A 20,256-nucleotide genomic window follows, 5' to 3' on the forward strand; every position below is an offset into this window, starting at 1 on the left:
AGTTGCTGGTTAAACTAGACAATGTCTTATTCATCAAGACAGTGACATTCTCCTTTGACTTCATGGTCATCAAATTTTATTTGATGACAGGTTTTTCCGAAGAAGGCTGTGCAAGACCTTCCGTCTCAGGACGGATTTCTGTCTTGGACAAAATTTCCAAGACGGGAAGAAATTCGGTGATTGTCCTTCCAGTTTTTTACTAAAAATTTTTTTTTGAAAAATATGCTTTAATAACTGAACCTTTCCATAACCACAAATTTACATCGACATTCTCTTGATTTTCCGCCATGGGCTTGTTCATTTGCAACATGCTTTTGGTCTAGGGCCGTTTGACTTTTTTTAGGTAGCTTTATTTTTTCCAACTCATTGCATTGCTGACCGCGGAGTTGCTCGCTATTCTCGCTAATTTTTCAAATTGATCGCCTTTCGTCTCTATTTTTCACTTACTATTTTCGATCATCCTTTCTTTTTTTCTTATTTGCATTTTTTTTTTTGCAAACTTACATGCATAAATGAAAATTATGTGCGCTGTTAAATTGTCTTAGAGTTGAATCTGAATCATCGGTTGAGGGTGATTACTGATGGAGTGAAATGTGTACGCCACATGGAGGGCATCCACATACCAGGTAAAACAGAAACTGTCTGAGATTTTAAAGATTTCAATGAGAATAAAAATTCTGGAAATCGGAGGCAAATTACAAACTGGTTTCAAACACTAATTGGCAACTGTTCCTGCATATTTGACATAATTCTGGTAAAATATTCTAACACTTGAGGAATCACTAAATTCCAATGACTTTCAATCTCACACTCGCTAGAATGGAAATATGGGAGGGGGGGGGGGAGAGAGTGAGAGAGAAAGGAAACAAAAAAAATAATGGCAGCATGAGTTTGCGAAAAAATACTGCTCTTACAAAGAGGGTAAGTCTGCAAATTCCAACGAAATTTAAACATTAATATTTTGGAGAATCTAGGGGCGAGGGGGGGGGGGGCTACTCAAGGGCTCCAGAATAAAAAATTGAAAAACTTTATTATAAGTCATTTTTGAAGTTAGGAGTGGTTCGGGATTTCTCCTCTGCGAACTGTAAAAAAAAAAATTTTTTTAAAGGTTTAGGCTATCCTTAATGATGTAAAGTAGGGAGGGTGATGTCTCAAAAACTGGAGTCTTAAAAAAAAAAAACTAATTTAGGCAATTTTTAGTGAATTTATGAGAGATGGTTTCGGTGTTCTAACTTGAAAATGTTTTGTAGCCGATGTATTAAGAACTATTTGAGGCTATACTTAAATGATTGAAGACAAATTGTATTTGGGACCATCTCCCAAACACTGTTTGTAATTGAGATCTTAAAACTTTTAGGCTGTCTTTGGCAATGTCAAGAGGAAGGGGGGGGGGGGCTCTCTTTAGGCGAAATTCGAAACTGGAGTCTTAAAACCGCAACTTAATGAATATACAGGCAGAGGGTGGGGTTCGGGATCCCCCTCTCCCTTCAAAGCTGAAGTATTCAGAACTCTGCTTTAGGTAATTTTTGGGAGACTTAAAAAGAGGGAATTCAAAGGCTTTCTCTCAATAAATTTTAGAAATTAAATTCTTAAAACTTCGGCGATGAAAAGGGGGAACCGCAAATTTGTCATATTTAGTGAACTTAGGGGGAAGAATTGGGGGAGGGGGTCTCTTTCCCCTGAAAATTTCTCCATGCTGAAGTATTGAAATAGTATTTTGGCTATTTTTGAATGAGTTAAGAGTTAGGGAACTCTGGGGTTTTTCACGAAACATTTTCGAAATTGAAGTCTTTTGTCTTTGGCGATGTGGGAAGGGGAGTTGATCTTTCAATAGAAAAATAAATCTTAAGCAAACTTACTCTGCCTTTAGTGTGCCTGCTTCACACAAGGAGAGGGGGGCATTTTGACGCCCTGCACGAAAAATTATCCTTTGTTGAATTCTGTTTTGGGCTACATTGGATGACTTAAGTGGGAAGGCTGTCGCAAGCTTCTGTCAAAAAGTTTCCGAATTCAAAGTATTAAAACTTTTAGGCGGTCATAAATTTTTTGATGCTGAAATGAAATACTTAAAATGCTTCCTTAGGCTGTATTTGAGTGCCTTTTGAGGGATATGATTCGGGGGCCCTTCCTGGGATGAGGAGTCAGTTCATCTACTGTTTTTTTCTAATTAATGAATATTGGATAGTGTTATTCGTTTAAAAAATATATCTACGTCACTGAAGCTCTTTTTTTATTGCTAATTTTACCACCTGCTATCTTGTAAAAGAATTCTTTTACAAATGAAAACTGTGTGGGAGAATGGTGACAGTTACCATAATTATCCATACCCTTCCCCCACCTTTCCTTCTTTTCTGGTTTGTTTGCGCTATCTTGAATAGACTTTCCGATCAAAACTGATTTATGTTGCAAAAGTGAAAATCTTATGTCCCAAGCGATTTTATTGCTGCAATAAAAATGTTTAAGATTGGCAAATAACTAATGGTGGGGAGCCCCGAACGCTTTTACTCGTAACATAGTCTAAAATTGCGTTTTTGGAACTTTAATTTCGAAATATTGCTGAAGGAGAGTTCTTGAACTCCATCCCTTCAAATGCATTCAAAGAGCGTGTAAATGTTATGAAAGATGTAGTACAATTTCGTTTTTAAAGCTTCAATTTCAAAATCTTTAAAGCTTCAATTTCGAGGAGAGCAAGCTCCCCCCCCTTTCTCCAATATTTTTGAAGATTGCCTAATATTGTGATTTTGGGACTATCAGTTTGAAAAATTTGATGTAAGAGAGTTCCTGAATTCCTCCTTTCCCTGAACTTTACCGAAATGGCTTGCCACTGCAATTTTTAGACTTCTATTTAAAAAAAATTCTGGGGGAGAGCCCCAGACTCCCCGTTATTGGCCGTTTTTAGATTTTTGAACTATGATATGCTTAAATATTACAATTAAAACTTGGTCCATGTTGTTAGAAAAGACAAAATCTTAAAATTCAGATTAAATACAGATTCCGAAACTACCATTGATAAAAACTACAACATTTATCCTCATAAATTTTTCCTTAAGCACGCATGTGGGGAGGGGGGAGGGGGGTGCTCAAAATATTTTCGTCTTGAACACATCACCAATTTTGCACCCATGATGCACTTTAAGGGTAGCAAAATTTGTCTTTTCCTTGAATAATAAAAAAAAAAACATGTCATCTAGCAGATGTTTGGTCACTTTTCAAATTCAAAACTAAAAACCAAGTGAAGATTCTCCTTTGAAAAAAAAATGCTTTCGTCCCACAGATTTAATCAGAATATGTTACCTTTTGATTCAAAAGCCAAACTTAACCCTTTAATAAACTGGATTTGTCCCGCTTTTTAGTCCAGAGACGAGAGGGGTTGATCGAGTTAATCTGAAAGATACAGAAAATACTAAAGAAACGAGTATTTTAAACATTATATATGTTCCCTTTTTATAGATTACTCCTCATATATGCATAACAATATTTTAGGGATTAGGTTTTAAATTTACGCATTTTAGCTTTTTTTTTTACATGTCAGCCTCAATTTGTGATGCATATCAAAATCAGATTGCATCCCCTTCTATAAAATTTGCTGGTTGCTGTTAACTATGTGATTCTTTCGCTTGGACGTTATTCATTATGCTGCAATATGTATAATATTATGGGGTGACTTTAACGCCCATAGCAGGGTCTGGGGATATTCTGATGAAGATGCTAGAGGCCGCCTATTTTTGGATTTCATTGCAACAAATAATTTAAATATACACAACTCTGCTAATTCTCCTCCAACATTCTCAAAAGGAGGACGTGAAGGATGGCCGAACGTAACACTATCAAGGCATGTGAGCACATCTCTTTCCTGGGAAGTTTTAGAAGATCTTTCACTAAGTGATCACTCATATTTTAATATCTTTGCATCAGTTAGTTGAAACAATAAATTTCGTACATTTCAAATCTAAATATAATGCCTCTGTTTTTAAGTCGAAAATAAAACATGACATTTATCCATTTCTTCAAGATCTTACAAACACCACTTCAACTTCTGAACTGGATATTTTCTTGGAAACTCTTAACCTTAAACTACATTGCTGCGCTAAAGAGAGTTTTAAACTCAAATGCTTCAAAACACAGTCCAAACCGTCTTGGTGGAGTGAAGAACTAACGATTCCCAAAAAGAAGGTTAGAGCTTGTAGATGTCGGTTTCAACGTCAATCCCAGCCAGAGCTGAAAGTCAATTTCCATACCATATATAGCAAACATCTTTCACTCAACAAGAAAACTATCCGAAAAACTCGCAAAGACGCCTGGAAAAAGTTTTGCACTAACATGACAACTGCTTATGCAAAACCGTACAAAATAGCTTTCAAGACAGTTGCAGGGTTCGTACGGGTCATGGAAATCCTGGAAAGTCATGGAAAAAAAATTAACAGAATTTCAGACCTGGAAAAGTCATGGAAAATTGAAATTTTCATTGAAAGTCATGGAATTTTTTTTCAAGTCATGGAAAAATATCCTGGACAAAGAGAAAGGAACAGCAGCGAAAGGAGCATTACAAATCTTGAGTGATTTAACAGTATAGCACATAAAAGCTATTGAAAGTGGAAAACAGAACGTTTCAAAAATCAAATCTGAATTTTTAAATCTCATTGCATCCACTTCTGTCGCTGCCACTTGCCATTTTTTGCGATGTGATTTTACTGCCTGGACATCACTTATTTTGATTTTTTTGTTATTTTCAACACTTCTTATGTTTCATATTCTGTAGTAGCAAAATTTCACGTTCTTAGTTTCGCCACGCCCACTCAAAAAAAGCAATTCAATTGCATGCAAGTTCTATTCGATTCCATCACTCGTAAGGACTTTATTATTAAATTTATCAGAGTTTATCTTAATTTGTTGAAAGTTTTAGAAAATAAAGATCTATAAGTCAGGCGATAGAATACAGAAAAAGAGGAATTCTAATGCTCTAAAACAGTAGTGCCCAACATACGGCACGCAAAACTAATTCATGCGACCCTCTACTACGTTCAATGTCGGGAATTACAAGTGTTCTGGAATTTCTGAATCTATTAATTTATATACATTTGAAAATATGCCAATTTGTAAACAAAACAAATTTACTTTTGAAGCAGAAGATTGATTCATTACTGAATGTTTTTTTTTTCAAAAAAGATCTGGTTTAGAAACATAAAGAACTAAACTATGTGGCTTTACTTTAAAGAACCAAAATACTGTCAAGTTACGTGGATGATTAAAGGCACTGTTGACACTAAAAGGAAACTTTTGAAGCAAATTTATTGAAACTTAGTGATGAATCATTCAACCTTTGTCACGGTCCATATCATTCTGCCTGTTTTTAAAAAAAAACATTTAAGCATCATCATATTTGTTTCACTGCATTTTTACTTTACGAAAATTTATATGATGAAGACAAATAAGAATAGTTTTTTAAGTGTGCACTTATATTTTTTCCATTACGAGTAAGTGCTTCAATGAGGGTGTGGCATTCATAATGACAATAAATAATGACAGGCTGACCCAATTGATTTCAATCGAAGTAATTGGAGCCTTTGACAATATAACATGGACATCAATATTGCATTTTGCTAATGCTCATTTCCAAATATTACCAAGTTTGAGATAAAATAGTGCTATTCTCTTCGTGTAACGAGGTTATGGAAATTTTCATTGAAGTCATGAAAAAGTCTTGGAAAAGTCATGGAATTTTTTTATCCAAATAGAGTATGAACCCTGCAGTTGTTCTGCCATCAATTCTGCAAGAAAAAATGGGATTCAATGACTCTGAAGAAATTATTTCTTCCCTCCGGCATCACATGATATAAAAGCCAATGACCATTCAGTCACTTTACCAGAGTCTCCAGCATTCACATCGTAGGAAGTAAATTTTGCTATGAAACAACTGCCAAATAATGAAGCCCCAGGTTATGACGGCCTTGATTCCTGTATTTTGAGTTATGTTCACTTTGTTTTTCCAGATCTATTGCTGAATTTCTTTAATGCCTGCCTTCAGTTTCAATACTTTCCTAAAGCTCTGAAACAGGGTGTACTTCTATTTCACAAACATGGCAAACCACTTAATTTATTTACGTCTACAGGCCAATCACATTACTTCCCGTTTTATCAAAAATTCTAGAAAAGATTGTTCTTAACAGATTGCAGTACCATCTTTATAGCTCTGGTCTCAATAGTCCTGATCAATTTGGATTCATATCTGGACGCTCTACGGAGGATGCTTTACAAAATCTTTTTGATAAAATTTACAACTACATAAATAATGACAGGCTGACCCAATTGATTTCAATCGAAGTAATTGGAGCCTTTGACAATATAACATGGACATCAATATTGCAGCAACTCCTTTGTTCGAAGTGCGAAAGTGGTGTTTATGAATTATACAAGAGTTTTTTATCAGGAAGAAATATTACAATCTTTTCAGGTTCCACTTTAGTGAACGCAACCCTATTTAAAGGATGTCCACAAGGGTCTTGTAGTGGCCCAGAACTTTGGAACCTTGTTTTAGCACCATTACTTGACATTTCACGGCCTGAAAACGTCCATATACAAGCATTTGCAGATGACACCATCTTTGTAGTGTCAGCCTCAACTCGGAATGAACTCGAGTCCTCAGCCAATGAAGCACTTAGAAGACTGCATGTTTGGCTCCAAGAAAACCTGTTACATGCTTGTCCGGAGAAAACAAAATCCCTATTTCTTTCTAAACCTAGAAACTACGTTCGACAGCCCATCATAAAACTTGGCGACAATTTCATCAAAAGGTACTAAGAAATTGATTATCTTGGAGTCAGGCTGGGTAAAAAGCTCAGCTCCTCAGCACACTTGGAAAAAATCCATAAAAAATCAGTTCTTCTTCAGAGTAAGCTACAATGCATCTCTGGAAAATTTTGGGGAGCAAATATCCAACTATGCAGATTGCTGTACCAAACAGTAATAGAACCTTCAATTCTTTATGGAGTTGCAGTATGGGGTCAATTTTTGAAGCAGAAAGATCTGAAGAAATTAGGAACTATTCAACGTCATTTCCTCCTTGTTGTCTTAGGAGCATATAACCAGGGTTGCCAGACGTCACGGATTTCAAGGGACAGTTCCGTATTTTGAAAAATTGTCCCTCATCCCGTGGAACTTCCATACAGGACGGCTAAAGTCCCGTATTCTGGCTGATAACAATATTTTACAAAACGAGACATTATTTTAAGGGGAAAAAATAAGAGTAAAACAAAAAATGTGAAATAATGAGCAGTAAGAAAATCATGTGGCAGCAAACGCAAAAATTATTTTTCATTTGATTTGGTTTGTATGTTTTTGTTTTGGGAGGAAGACTGTGAGGAACCGAATGGTTGCTTTTTCTTTGCTCATTGACTAATGTTGGAAATATATCTCTGCGCATGGGTCGTCAATCGCAAGGAAAACGATTTTTATACTTTGATAAGCGACATTTTTTGAGGTTCAATGCTTTGTTGCGATTGAATTTTTCAGATTTATCACGAATAGACGTCTCAAAAATCTCCCCCCCCCCTTTCACTCCTGGAAGCTTGTCCCGTATTTACTGTTCTTAATCCTGGCAACCCTGCATATAACACATCAGCTCATACCACTTTGCATGTTCTTGCGGGTATTCCACCAATTGCTCTTACAGTTCATCGAAAATTAGCTTTAGAAATTATATTTATCAGGAAAACCTCAATTCAAATATCACCAAATAATACTTTCTTATCTAATAACTTTGAAGAAGCCAGCCAAAAATGGACAGAACATCCAAAATTAGTGTGCAATTCCATATATTAGTCTAGAAGAACCTAATATTTCAATACTTTATACAGGAATTTTCACGGACGGTTCGAAAATATGTATTCTTTATTTTCCCCATGCACTTCCATGACCAGTCTTAACAAATGACTGATTTCAAACATTCTTTACTAGGCCGCATAGTATGGAGTCGGGATAGTAGCGAGTTGGATTAACTGGAGTCTACTGTATATTAAAATCGTGTAATTTTACATTTTTATTTCATTTATACTATGTTTAGTTGCGGTATGGATTTTAGCATTAGCTTTTAAGACTTAACTGTTTCATTTAATAATAAATACAGTAGAACCTCGATTATCGGAACTAATTGGGACCGCTAGCGACTCAGATGTAGGAAATGTCGGTTAATAGAAACTTCGTACAAAAACTTGTCAGGTTTGCAAACTTTTAAAATACAATAGAATATTTTTAAAAGATGAAGACAAACATATAAAAAGTAATGTTTTACAGTTAAAAAAATAAAATGAAAAATAATTTGTAGTAAATGAAAAAAAGATCATATAACTTTGTGCTACAGTATGATTAGAGGGAAAAATCAACAAAAAAGAAAAAAACACAAATTTTCAAGCAAACACAGTTCTCTCACAACTTTCTGGTTGAATGGTGAGTTTTTTTACACTGATGAGGAGGTTCCGTTGTAGCCTTGGAATAGCTTTAAGTTGTATTTTCTTTAGAATTTGTGCTTTATTTACGTTAGTTTTTCATTCTAATAATAACTTATAGGAAGTTTTATAACATCAATTAAATTTTTTTTACTGTATCAAGTTAAATATTGAAAGATGCATTGACCCCTTGAGGACCAGCGCTCGGAAAACGAAGCGCAGCTACGGGACCGAACGTTCTGAAATGGAACGCCGCCATCGGCCCGAGCATTTACAGCAGTTAAGCCTAACTGAACAAAAATATTCATATAAAATCAGCATCTCAAAATAATGGCTTGAAATTTTAATTTTGTTTAAACAATGTACTACTGATTACTAATTACTAATATAAAGACTATTACATTATTAGAAGGAACGAAATAAGTAGAATACTAAAACTTTAACCATGTGCACAAAATTAAATGATATGTGCACAAAAACAAAGTTAGAGTTTGACATCGTGAGTGTGGAATCAAAGAAAAAGAAATGTAGCAAAAAAATATGTTCCTTATATAATTTTGATTAAAACAACTTAGGTCAACGAATTTAAACTAGTTATATTTCCCACGCGACAAGTTTCAAAACTGCTTCATAATTCACTCGAAAACATTCCCTTTCACTCACTTCGCTAATCATTTTTATTGCAGTTTCCCATCCCCAAATGAAAAAGAATAAATACAGAAGAACAATATCAGAAAGGATTCAAAAATAATCATAAACTTCAGGCCTCTTGAACTCATTCCTGTACTCTCATCGAACGGGGAATCCCAAAAGTCTGGAACACATACGCGAAAATATTTTAACCTTCCTTCCCTCCCCCATAATTTATTCAGCTAGATGTATATCTCTTTCAATTACTCGTAAAAAAAAGAGAAGCAAAGATATAAGCAAGAGCAATTGAGACCTCATAAATCATATGCGCAGAGCAGTGATTCACTGTTGTTTACATAAAAAAAAAATCTATCCCATTGAGAGGCCCAAATAAGAAACTAAAGCGTGTACATGAAGGTCAAATACCATGTGACTCGAATATGATCAAAGTTATAGCCATTTAGCGCCATCTAGTATCATTTAAAAATTCAATTCAATCGTTCCATTTCGAGAAAGCATATACGTGACGCTGGGACTACAGCGTCGATCAGAGCGCGTAGCGGATAAGTGACGCTGGGCTGATAGGAGAGGAATCGTTGCGTAGCGTCCGCGTGACGCTGGGTGCGAACGGGTTAAAAAAAACACAATTTTCCAGTAAAAAAAAATCCCCTTAAAATTTAAAATTCATCCTTTTATTCAAGTTTTATTATTTAAAAAAAAAGACTTCATTACTGGCTTGTTAACAGAAACATCGGTTAATCGAGGTTCTACTATACTTTAAAATGATCTATTGTTTAATTATATATTATGACCAAATCCAAGCTGCAAGATAACGACTATTCATTTATCATAAATTTGAGTTCCAATTCAATCCTTTTAAGACATTATGTGATTTCCAGCTCAAAACTACTCTCGTAAAGTGAAGGTAAAAACTGCTGACCGAAGCTAACACTTAATAATTTTGCAATGAAAATGCTTGCAATTGAATTTGACTAAGCTTTTGCTTTTATTTCAGGCAATGAGTTAGATTTTTTGCTCAACTTAAACAGTGATGATGTGGAAAAGAAGCAGAAAGGACGGCGTATTGGGAAATATGATGAACAGAAGGAGGAGAGGGATTGTCATGATCAGGGAGTAAAGAGTAGTGAGGAAGGACGTGCTAAAGACCTTCAGAGTAAAATTTTCTTGGACTTCTTCATAGAATATGATTCTGTTGACTTGGACAAGTTGAATGTGGACACGTTTGCTGATCGTTGTTTTTCACTACTAGAAACTCTGGCTGTTAGTGAACTTGCTACAGACAGGTGAGTGATTGTACTATTTGTAACTTTTAACTTAGTGGACTGTTGAAGTCCCGGACTTCTGTTTATTTTGTTCTTCAGTTACTGAATGAAGGAACTACTTGATCGTTTGTCCCTGAAATTAAATATTTAACAAGCTTGCACAAATTTCAGTAGGTCTTAAAATGTCTGTAAATGTGAGTATTCAGCAGATAATCAAATAAGTGTTGTGCAACCATTATTGCCGACAGGGGAACGGCAATGTTTGGGTGGTCAAACATGTTCGAGATGAGTTCAGGTTATTATTTAAAATGTCGATGAAATTTCAGTTTCAATTGTTTAAGTTTACTTTTGTACTTGTGGGCTGAACTTTAGGAGGAAAGGTGGCGGGGGGACATCCAGCATTCATTTAAATTTTACATCATGAATTCAAATTATGTTTTTCGCAATTACAAATTGCGATAGGACCCTACTTGTTGGATTTCTTGTTTCTAGGAATGGAATGGAAATGTGCAAGAAATTTGCACCTGTCATATTGTGCCTGGTAGTTTTCTGGAATGGGTAAAATGAGGCATAGTCATAGAAAAAGAAATGGTGATTAGGGTGCAGTAATAAAGGTAAGGATTTTATGTCGGATATCCACCAGTACACTTAGTATAAAAGATTATTTACAGCATATAAAGTAACAAAAATTTATGTCTTATCAATCTTAAATGATGGGAATGAGTAATTTTTACTGATTTCTCAAAATTCAGCGTTTTTTGAAAAAAAGATGATGGACAATTGCTGTTCGATTTTGAAATTTCGAGTTTTATCTTTGCTAAATTGAAACATCCTCAGGTAAACAAGTGTATGGGCTTTATTCTCTATGCAAAAGATTCAACAGCTCCGTCTCAAAATACAATTATCCTTTTGCAACCTCACAAAATGATGAATGGTTTCTAAACAATAAAGTTACAATATTTAATAATGAACCTTTCTTACAAAGAGTTCAGATATTTTAGTTTGTCTTATGAAAGATTTTCAATTAATGTATCGTGTTCTGCATGACATATTTAATGTTATTAAATATGAAACCGAACTTAATGATCAACAAGTTTAGATTAGACAAGATTTCATATTAAAAGTGGTAGTATTAAGAGATTTTAACTGTTTAATATGTATTCAACACACAAGGAGGTCAAAATGAATCAATAATATTTTCATTATTTTCTTCGGCTATATAAAAACCTAACGTTGTGACTTAAACTGCAGCAAATTCAGATGAATGGGAAATATCGGTTTTGTTTATAAACTAGAAAAGGAATTTTTATTTTTTTGAGAAATACAGAGCTTTTATACCTCAATAGTCTGAAAGCTGCACTTGCAAGACAGTTTGAGGATTACCAAACTTCTTTCTCTTACTGTTTTTTGCTGTGCTTTTAACAAAAATACATGTCTGCAGAATTATTTTTAGTTTCTAGACTTCTGGTAATTTCATCAGTAAAAACTTTTTAGACCAGTAAACTTTTTTGCAGAATAGGACACATCTTATGGTGAAGATCAAATAATCATTCAGCTGATAATTAGAAACCTCAAAAATACAAGTAAAAAAACAAAAAGCGTAAGAAGAAAAAAATACGAGGATTTAGAAGCTTGTGTAGGAGCCATTTCTTCGAATTATTTCAAATATTTTATTGATGGATGAAACCAGTTTTTGAAAAAGTTCAAGATATATTTTGTTCCATTCATCTTCAGTTGTAGTTTTCAGCTCTATTAATGAAGTTTTATGTTTCCTATTTGCATAAACTCTTCTTGATGCTAAGTCATCCCATAAGTTCTGGATTGGGTTCAGATCTGGAGACTTAGCTGACTATCTCAAACTTTCAACATTGCTGACAAGGAGTCTTTTTTTGTTACACTAGTAGATAGGTGCATTGTTTTGCTGATATTTTCAGTTTTCCAGCAATAAATTCTGTATTTGGTAAATGGTAAAAAAAACTTGCGAGGACATTTTGATATGCTTGTGAATTCATTTTACCTGAAACGAATGCAGCTGAGTCCACACCATTGCAAGCAAGTCACCCCCAAAACTTGACAGAGCTTCCACTCCACATAATTGATGCTTGGAGAATATTTCTTTTTATTCTCGTAAATCATGCCAATAGTACTTCCGTCCATCAGGTCCATCCAAATTCCACCTCTTTTCGTCAGATAAAATCATTTGTATCCATAGGTTATGACTTCTTGGCTGAAGTTCAAACGCTCTATTTTGCACCTATTCAGTAACTGAGGCTGAGCCAATTTAGCTGCATTAGTAAAACTTCCAGGCCTTCTAATTGTGTTACATATAATTTTTTGAAACGTTTGAACCTATCATCTGAATAAGTTTCCTCATTGAGTTCATTCCAGTTGATGTAAGTTTGCAAATTCTTCTTTCATTTCATGAGGACAAAGCTTTAGATCACTTTCGATAGCTTAGGTCACTTCGCGACCCCTTTTCACCAACTGAACACCCCGCGACCCCTATGATTCCCCTATATATATATATATATCTCTACATAGTATAAAATGAAGTCTCCAAAAAAGTGTCTGTGTCTTTGAACTCGCAAAACTCGAGAACTACTCGGCCGATTTCGCTGAAATTTTCACAATTTGTTCCTTTAAGTCCTGAAAAGGTTTGCAAACCAGTTCGAAAAAAGTTCGATGAATAGTTCTTTTTTTGTTCCAATTTAGGCCCAATTTTTACATACATTCCGAATATGGAGGTGAAAAATTACTTGCATATATTAATATTATATATCGTTGGAAAGCGTAGAATTTCCCATGTTCTACGTAATTTGTTTCAACGCTCTAACTTGATTACGGCTCGAGTTATTTGCGTTTTTAGCTCAAATTATTTTAGACTTAGTTGAAATTTAGGCGCTTCTATCTTCATTAAATCCATCAATAAAAAGTGAAGGAATTGTCCCACAGTTTTCATTTTGACTCCATTGAGAAGTTTTTTTTTTACTTCAGATCTAACTCGACCTAAGGTCGAAAGTTTGACCCTCTATCTGCATTAGAAAAAAAGGTACAAGGGAATTAAATGAAGTTCAAGAATCTCTTCGCTATTCCAGTTTTTAACCATTTTATTTCGTGTTTCCACAATAACGCTTTTTGAATGCATTGTTTGTTTACATCTTTCTCATTTTCAATTCTTAAACTTATTTTATTTTGTGTGCCCATGGTTACGCCATAGCCCTTCTTCTGGATTTGCTATTGCGCTCAAATATTGATGCTACTCTAAAATGATACTATTTTCTCCCTATGTTTTCATTTTTTCAACTCTGCAATGAAATGATAGGGATAATGTTGCGACCCCCTAAACGATGCTTCGCGACCCCCTTGGGGGTCGCTACCATGTTCTTGCTCTTTATTCATTATAATTATTATTTTGATTATTTCTTTTTCTTTCTGAATTCTGTTTGAATGCTGTTTTTTTCCTCTCAGTTTTGAATTAGTTTCAAATTTCTGTAGTAGGCGGCACCACATTTAGGTAGCAACATTCTTTTTTTCTGTCAAACTTATTTGAGGTATTTTTTTTATTGATGTATCATTGTTTATAATTAATCCTTTCCTTCCATTAGCTATTAATTATTGTGGTACAATTTTATTGTTTTGTCTTGCATTGCGTTAACACTAGAATTATGGCAATCTTCATATTGCCTAGAAATACCACTGGCGGTCATTTTGCCCTCTTAGAAAAAATCTGCATAGTTCCCTATAGAGACGTACCGAGTAGCACTTTGGCCGCGTAGCCGAGTACTCAGCCTTTCATTACTCGGCCGAGTACCGAGTTACCGAGTACCAATTATGTTTTAAGAAGAACCACCGACACATACGTGGTGCATTTTGAACTTATTGGAACCTTCATGTCCATATAGGTAATAGTTTTTAAAACAATATTCCAGCTGAATTTTAATTATGCATTATTTAAAAAATTATATTCAAGTCAAAAATTTTAGAAAAATGTTATTTTTAAAATTAAAAATAAACAAAAGGTATGATTAATCAAGTTAGAATTAAAACAAATTATACCTATCTATTATAGTTCTAGTCCGCCAAACATAAATAATTTTTAAAAGCAAATACAGGAACACTGCAGACACATGCTTCTGCGTTACAAGGAACGTCTTTTTCAGGGCATAAAACGTGAGATAATGAATGTAAAGACATTCGACAAAAAAATCCGACTTTTGTCAGATGTCTTTAAATCCATGAGCTCACATTTTATGCATTGAAAAAGGCGTTCCTTGTAACGCCAAAACACATGTCTGCAGTGTTCCTGCACATTTGTGCTTTTAACGTTATTTTATTTGGTTTTATTTTTTAAGTAAAGTTATTTTCATATTCCTTATAAATAATTTTTGCTTGTTAATTTCGTTCGTTATAAATAATTTTGTTAAATCCATTTAATGATATGCAAATTCCATATTTTCTACACTTAACTTTTTTGCCGAATTTTTTATAAATAAATTTTATTAACTTTGGGGACATTAAAATAAAGATTTATTCCATTGAAGCAATATAAACCTAATTATTCTCAAAATTTAACCGTGGCTTGTAAATTTGAACTGTTAGTGATTGCAGTATATTATATACCTGTGTTTATTATAAATTGTAATATCTGTCTTGAACAATATTCAATTTTTTGCAACTACTCGGTATTGACCGAGTATCTGATCAAAATTTGGCCGAGTAGGCCGAACACTGAATAGTTACCGATTACTCGCTACGTCTCTAGTTCCCTACATAATGTTGAACATTTGTAAAAATTAGTTAAAAATAGAAAATTTTCACAGTAAATGCAGTTTCATCATGAAATATACCAGACAGCCCGGTTATCACAACCTGATAGTGCAGTTTCATTCTTAATAGAACTCCTCAGTCAGGAATAGTGAATAACCAAGCTGGAGGCAGATGTCATCTCATTGAAGCTAAAAGCTTCAACAGCATGTTCTGCCTTAGCCCTAGCTTATGAACAGTCAGGGCCTGGTTACTGAATAGGCATGGCCTAGGGCTCCCAATATTTAGGGGCCCCCAAATGGCTGAAATTACTTTAGTCTAGGGCTAAAATTGTTTCAGTCAATGGCTAAAGTTATAAAGTTTAAATACAGGGGTCCCAAAAAAGTATTTAGCCTAGGACCCCTCGATTTCTTAATCGGGCCTTGTGAACAGTAACTCAGCGCTAAATGCAGTTTATTTAAATGATTCAGAGCTATTAAGGATGTCTATTGCAGCCTTTAAAAAAAGTTTGAAAACGCTTAAACCAGCACTGTTTCAGTTACATTTCAGAAACTTGTGACTAATGTTCTCTTATGTACAAAAACATTATAAATACTTCATGTTCTTGCAATGCTACGTTCTAAGAGGCATTTTTTAGGTTCAGCTATGCTTCAGCCTCAGTAAATTTATTTGCATTTCTTTTTTTTTTTCTCAAAAGGGTCAAAATGGCACCGCCCACACTGTTAGGTGTTTAGTTTGACCCCATTTAGTTTTGGTTTTTTTAAAAATCAATATTCTCGAAAGCTTTATATTATTAAACAGCACTATTATTTAGGAAAAATCAAGTTTAGATTAAGCTATTTTATGAAAATACGGAAAATTATTTCATGGGCAAATCCAGGGAAGGGGCCATGGGGGCCTCCGAGAAAATTTCAAGAATAGTTAAAACCCCCTTTTTCAAAGCAAAAATGCAAAACATTTCCCCTATAATGCATACAAAGTCTAACAACAATGAGAGGGGGCCATGGCCACCCTGAAAAAGTTTCAAAAAAAGTTTCAAAACTTTTTTTAGGAGCTAAATATAAAAAAATCCTTATTGTTCCTTGAAGTCTAACAAGAATATAAAAACAATGCTGAGGAAGTTTCAAGTATAGTTTTTTTAAACCCACTTTTCTTGCTCAAATTAGAAATAAACTTCATTGTAATTCATATGAAGTCTAACAGGAATGGAAACAGTGCCTGAGGGAGGGCATGGCCAACCCCACGAAAATTTCAAAAATATCAAATGTACACCAAATATTTGAGTTCATTTAGCATAATGGGCTCCTCCTGTTACATATGTTTAGTTCCCCCATGGGGAAAAAAAAAAGGGATATGTGCTAGTAAGTGTCCGATAAAACGTTATACATTTAATGATTGCACATTAAGTTAAAGTTAGATTTAAGTTTTAACCTGGCTTTATGCAGTGCTATGTAATTTTTCTTCATTTCTTTTTTAATGTGGGACCCTCCAAACCACTCCTCTTCCTCTTGTTAATATTACCAAAGATGGTCTACAAACCACGTTTTAAAAAATAACTTGTAAAAGTTTCCAGGGGAGGGGTCCCCCACCTCTCATTTTCGCCAACATCATTCAAGATTGGCCTAAATTTTGTTTTAATCGCTTGAGTTTCAAAATTTTTCCGGGGCAGAACTCGTTCCTCCCTAACATTATTGAAAGTCTACCAGAATTACGTTTCTGGGGCTTCAATTTCAAAAATTGCTGGTCTTCTAAAAGTTACTCATGAATCATGGATTGGCTACATTTGCGATTTAAAGAATTCAATTTTGAAAAAAATTTGGGAGTGGACCTCAGAATCTCTTAAACCCCTAACCTTACCAAAAATATTTTAGAATGTTTTAAGCCTATAAATAGTAAAATTTCCTGGGATGGGCCTTTTAAAAAATCTCTTCTCTCCTTAACATCACTAAAAATCATCTAAAAACATTTTAGAGCTACAATTTCAGCGGGAGCGCTCCAAACATCTTCTCCCCCCTACCATTGCCATAGATAATTAGAATGCATCTTTAAGACTGCATATTAGAAAAATTTCTTGGTGTGGGCCCTCGAATTTCTCCTCCACGTATCATCACGGAAAGATCGTATTAAACTGCGTTTTTGCTCTCCATGGCAAAAGAAATCCGCCAGAGAAACCCCGAATCATCTCTTTCTTAACGTTATTGGCAATAATGTTTACTTTTTAAGGGTTTCAATTTCGAAATATAGTCAGGGGGGGGGGGTGTCGCACCAGAGCCCTTAATATTACAACACTTAACACAGCACCTAAAATAAATTTCTAAGATTAAAAAATCAGAATTGTATTTTTATTTAAATCAGAAAAAATTCCTTACTGGGCTCTCAAATTCCTCCTCCCTCTAACATCATCAAAAATCGTTTAAAACTGTATTTTTAGAGCTACTATTTCGAAAAATAGACGGGATCGCCACCAAACCTCTTCTACCCTAAAAAAATTGTCTAAACTTCTTTTTAAGACTACGAATTCGAAAATTTTCCCCGGACCCCATTTACTTTTGAGTTAATATTATACTAATGATTGGTTCATATCAGCTTCCTCTTCAAGTAGAAGGTCTTTACAGTCGCCTCAGTACACAGTACTGATTATGGGAATACCACTTTTGAGGCGACAATATATGCACACGTTTGTTAAGAAAAGAGGGAAAATTATTGGAAAGGTTACAGCCTTTATGTTAAACTTGCATCAACTAGTGAAAATTCTTTTAAAATTGCTCTAGTTAAAGGTGGGCTATATTCATATTTGTAAAACTCAAAAATTTTCCAAAGCATCGTATTTCTTTAAATGGCACCCTCCAAGAATTCTGTCTGGATCCGCCCCTGGGTATTTAGCAAATAAAGTTTGCTTGGGGTCAAAATGACACCTCCCGTAATTCTAGTGTTAACTAGCTACTCATGCAGACCCCGAATAGTTCCTATTTCTCCTACTTTTTAGAGCTCTCTCCTTATTTTCTTATTTTCCTCTTTTCTTCCTACTTTTTCGTTCTTTAGTATAGCACTTCTAATTGTGCATTGATTCTTAATTTTACTATGCTGAACCGGTAATTTTCTGCATGTTTCAATTTTGAAAACCAAAAGAAACAAGCGGATCGTGAGCTTTGCATTGACTGACTACAGTAATTTCTGGAAGGATCGCCGCAGCATTTGCGTGTTTAAAAGTTAAATTTTCGTAAGTGACCTTTTTGCCGTATGCAGCGTTTATGATCGACCTTTATTTTAATTGCACCGACTTCAGTCCTACTGTTTTAACAAAACAATGAAAAAATAGATACTGGCACATTCTGGAGCAATTATACATTATTTACCATCAGTTAGAAGCTTTAATTAAGGTAAATAGCCGACTGTCCAAAAAGTACGGGAAAAGCCGAATTTCCCATTTGCCTTTTTTTTTTTTTTTGATATTTGATTACAAGTGAAATAGAGCTCTATTTAAACAGAAAGGCTATGTAAAACCTTAAAAGGAACGTAAGAAAACGGAAAATGAAAAACCTGTACACTACATATTTTATTGATGTTAGTACAAAATGAAAGCAACAGATAACAGAAATTCGCAAAAACAAACCACTTCAAAAATAATCGCAGAAACTAACTTTTTTCATATATAAATATGATTATTGTTCATTCTAAATCGGAAACATGATTATAAAATTTCATTGTCTTTCCTTGTAAAGAGTGTTTTTGCAAAAAAAAAAAAAAAAGAAAGGCAAATCTTAGATGGCCAAAATGTTCCCAATTTTTCTAGTAAAATCGGAAATCAATTTAAATGCGAGGCTCCGTTTTTATTTCTTTACATTTTTAAAAGTTGGGGTATAGCAAATATGTACTGTATTTTTTATCTTTTTAATGGGTATTTTCTACTCTGATATATCATCAATATCGAAGAGCTGCTCATCATTTTTATGTTTTGTGTTTATGGCAATGCAGCATTTCTGAAGATTTAAAAATTTTTTGACACTGTTTTCGGTGTGCAGCAGTGTTATTGTACTCAAGGTGCCTGATCAAAGGGGGGAGGGGATGGAAAAAGAGATACTGTTGACTCTCTTTTTAACGACGCTCTATTTAACGACGACTTTTCACAGTCCCAGATGGTCCACTATAGTGTTAAAAGCATTCTATTTAAGGACGATTTTTTGTGGTCCCTTGAAAGTCGTTAATCAGAGAGCCAACTGTATATGCAGGCATTTGATGTCAGGTGCTCCCCCTTCACTCTCGATTTTTTGAACAATTTCGGAATGAAAATTTTTGTTGTATGGTGAGGACGTAGAGAAACTACACAGGGGTCTGTCCAGGATTTTTCACAGGGTCTGTTTTTTGTGAAAAATCAATTATTTTTGTAAAAAATCAAATTTTGAAAAAAAAAAAATTTTTTTGTAATTTTTTTTTTGTTGTAAAAACGAAATTTTTTTTAATTTCGAGATGACGCAAAACTGCATCATTGACACTTAATGTTCAGTGTTTCCACTCTTTTCTGTTGAGAATATCATTCTTGAGTGTTTTTCGAGTATTGGGGTACGGGAGGCTGTCTGTCAGATGGGCAAAGTATCAATATTTATTTACCATTCTACATTATGTTAAGTTATACTAGAAATGTGTTTGTATAGTATTTAAAACAATTGTAATAAAGAAATTCAGGCAGGGCTTCAGCATTTAACTTTTTGAGCCAAGACATTGTTAAAAAGCACAGAATTTCGTTAAAACTCATAAACTCCATGATTTTTACAAAAATAAAATTTTTTTTAATTGTTTACCTTTAACAAAGCGTACAAAACATCGAAAAATCACTTTCCCATAACGGATGCAAAGAGATCACGATCCTCAAACTGAAAACATCAAAAGTATAAAAACGGCGGTTTGAATGTTGAGTTTTTCTTTTCGACTCGACCTCACGTGGATAAGTGCCTAGACACACGAAATATCCATTTTGACGATCCCCGAGTTAATTACAACGAGTTTTCTCGTGACATCCGTACGTACGTATGTATGTGCGTATGTATGTCGCATAACTCAAGAACGGTATGTCCTAGAAAGTTGAACTTTGGTACGTAGACTCCTAGTGGGGTCTAGTTGTGCACCTTCCCTTTTGCTTG

At 34.5% G+C, this 20,256-nt stretch overlaps 1 protein-coding gene across 1 annotated transcript in view; it reads left to right on the forward strand.

Annotated features, from left to right (window-relative positions):
- LOC129234764 (serine/threonine-protein phosphatase 4 regulatory subunit 1-like) overlaps positions 1-20,256 on the forward strand; it is a 340,839-nt gene that overhangs the window by 8,928 nt on the left and 311,655 nt on the right. Inside the window, exon 3 of the mRNA XM_054868742.1 lies at positions 10,087-10,375. Coding sequence (XP_054724717.1) covers positions 10,087-10,375 — 289 coding nt within the window. The remainder of the gene's footprint in view (positions 1-10,086; positions 10,376-20,256) is intronic.

Source organism: Uloborus diversus, chromosome 1 (genome assembly GCF_026930045.1).
Source record: "Uloborus diversus isolate 005 chromosome 1, Udiv.v.3.1, whole genome shotgun sequence".
In the NCBI taxonomy this organism is placed as follows: domain Eukaryota; kingdom Metazoa; phylum Arthropoda; class Arachnida; order Araneae; family Uloboridae; genus Uloborus; species Uloborus diversus.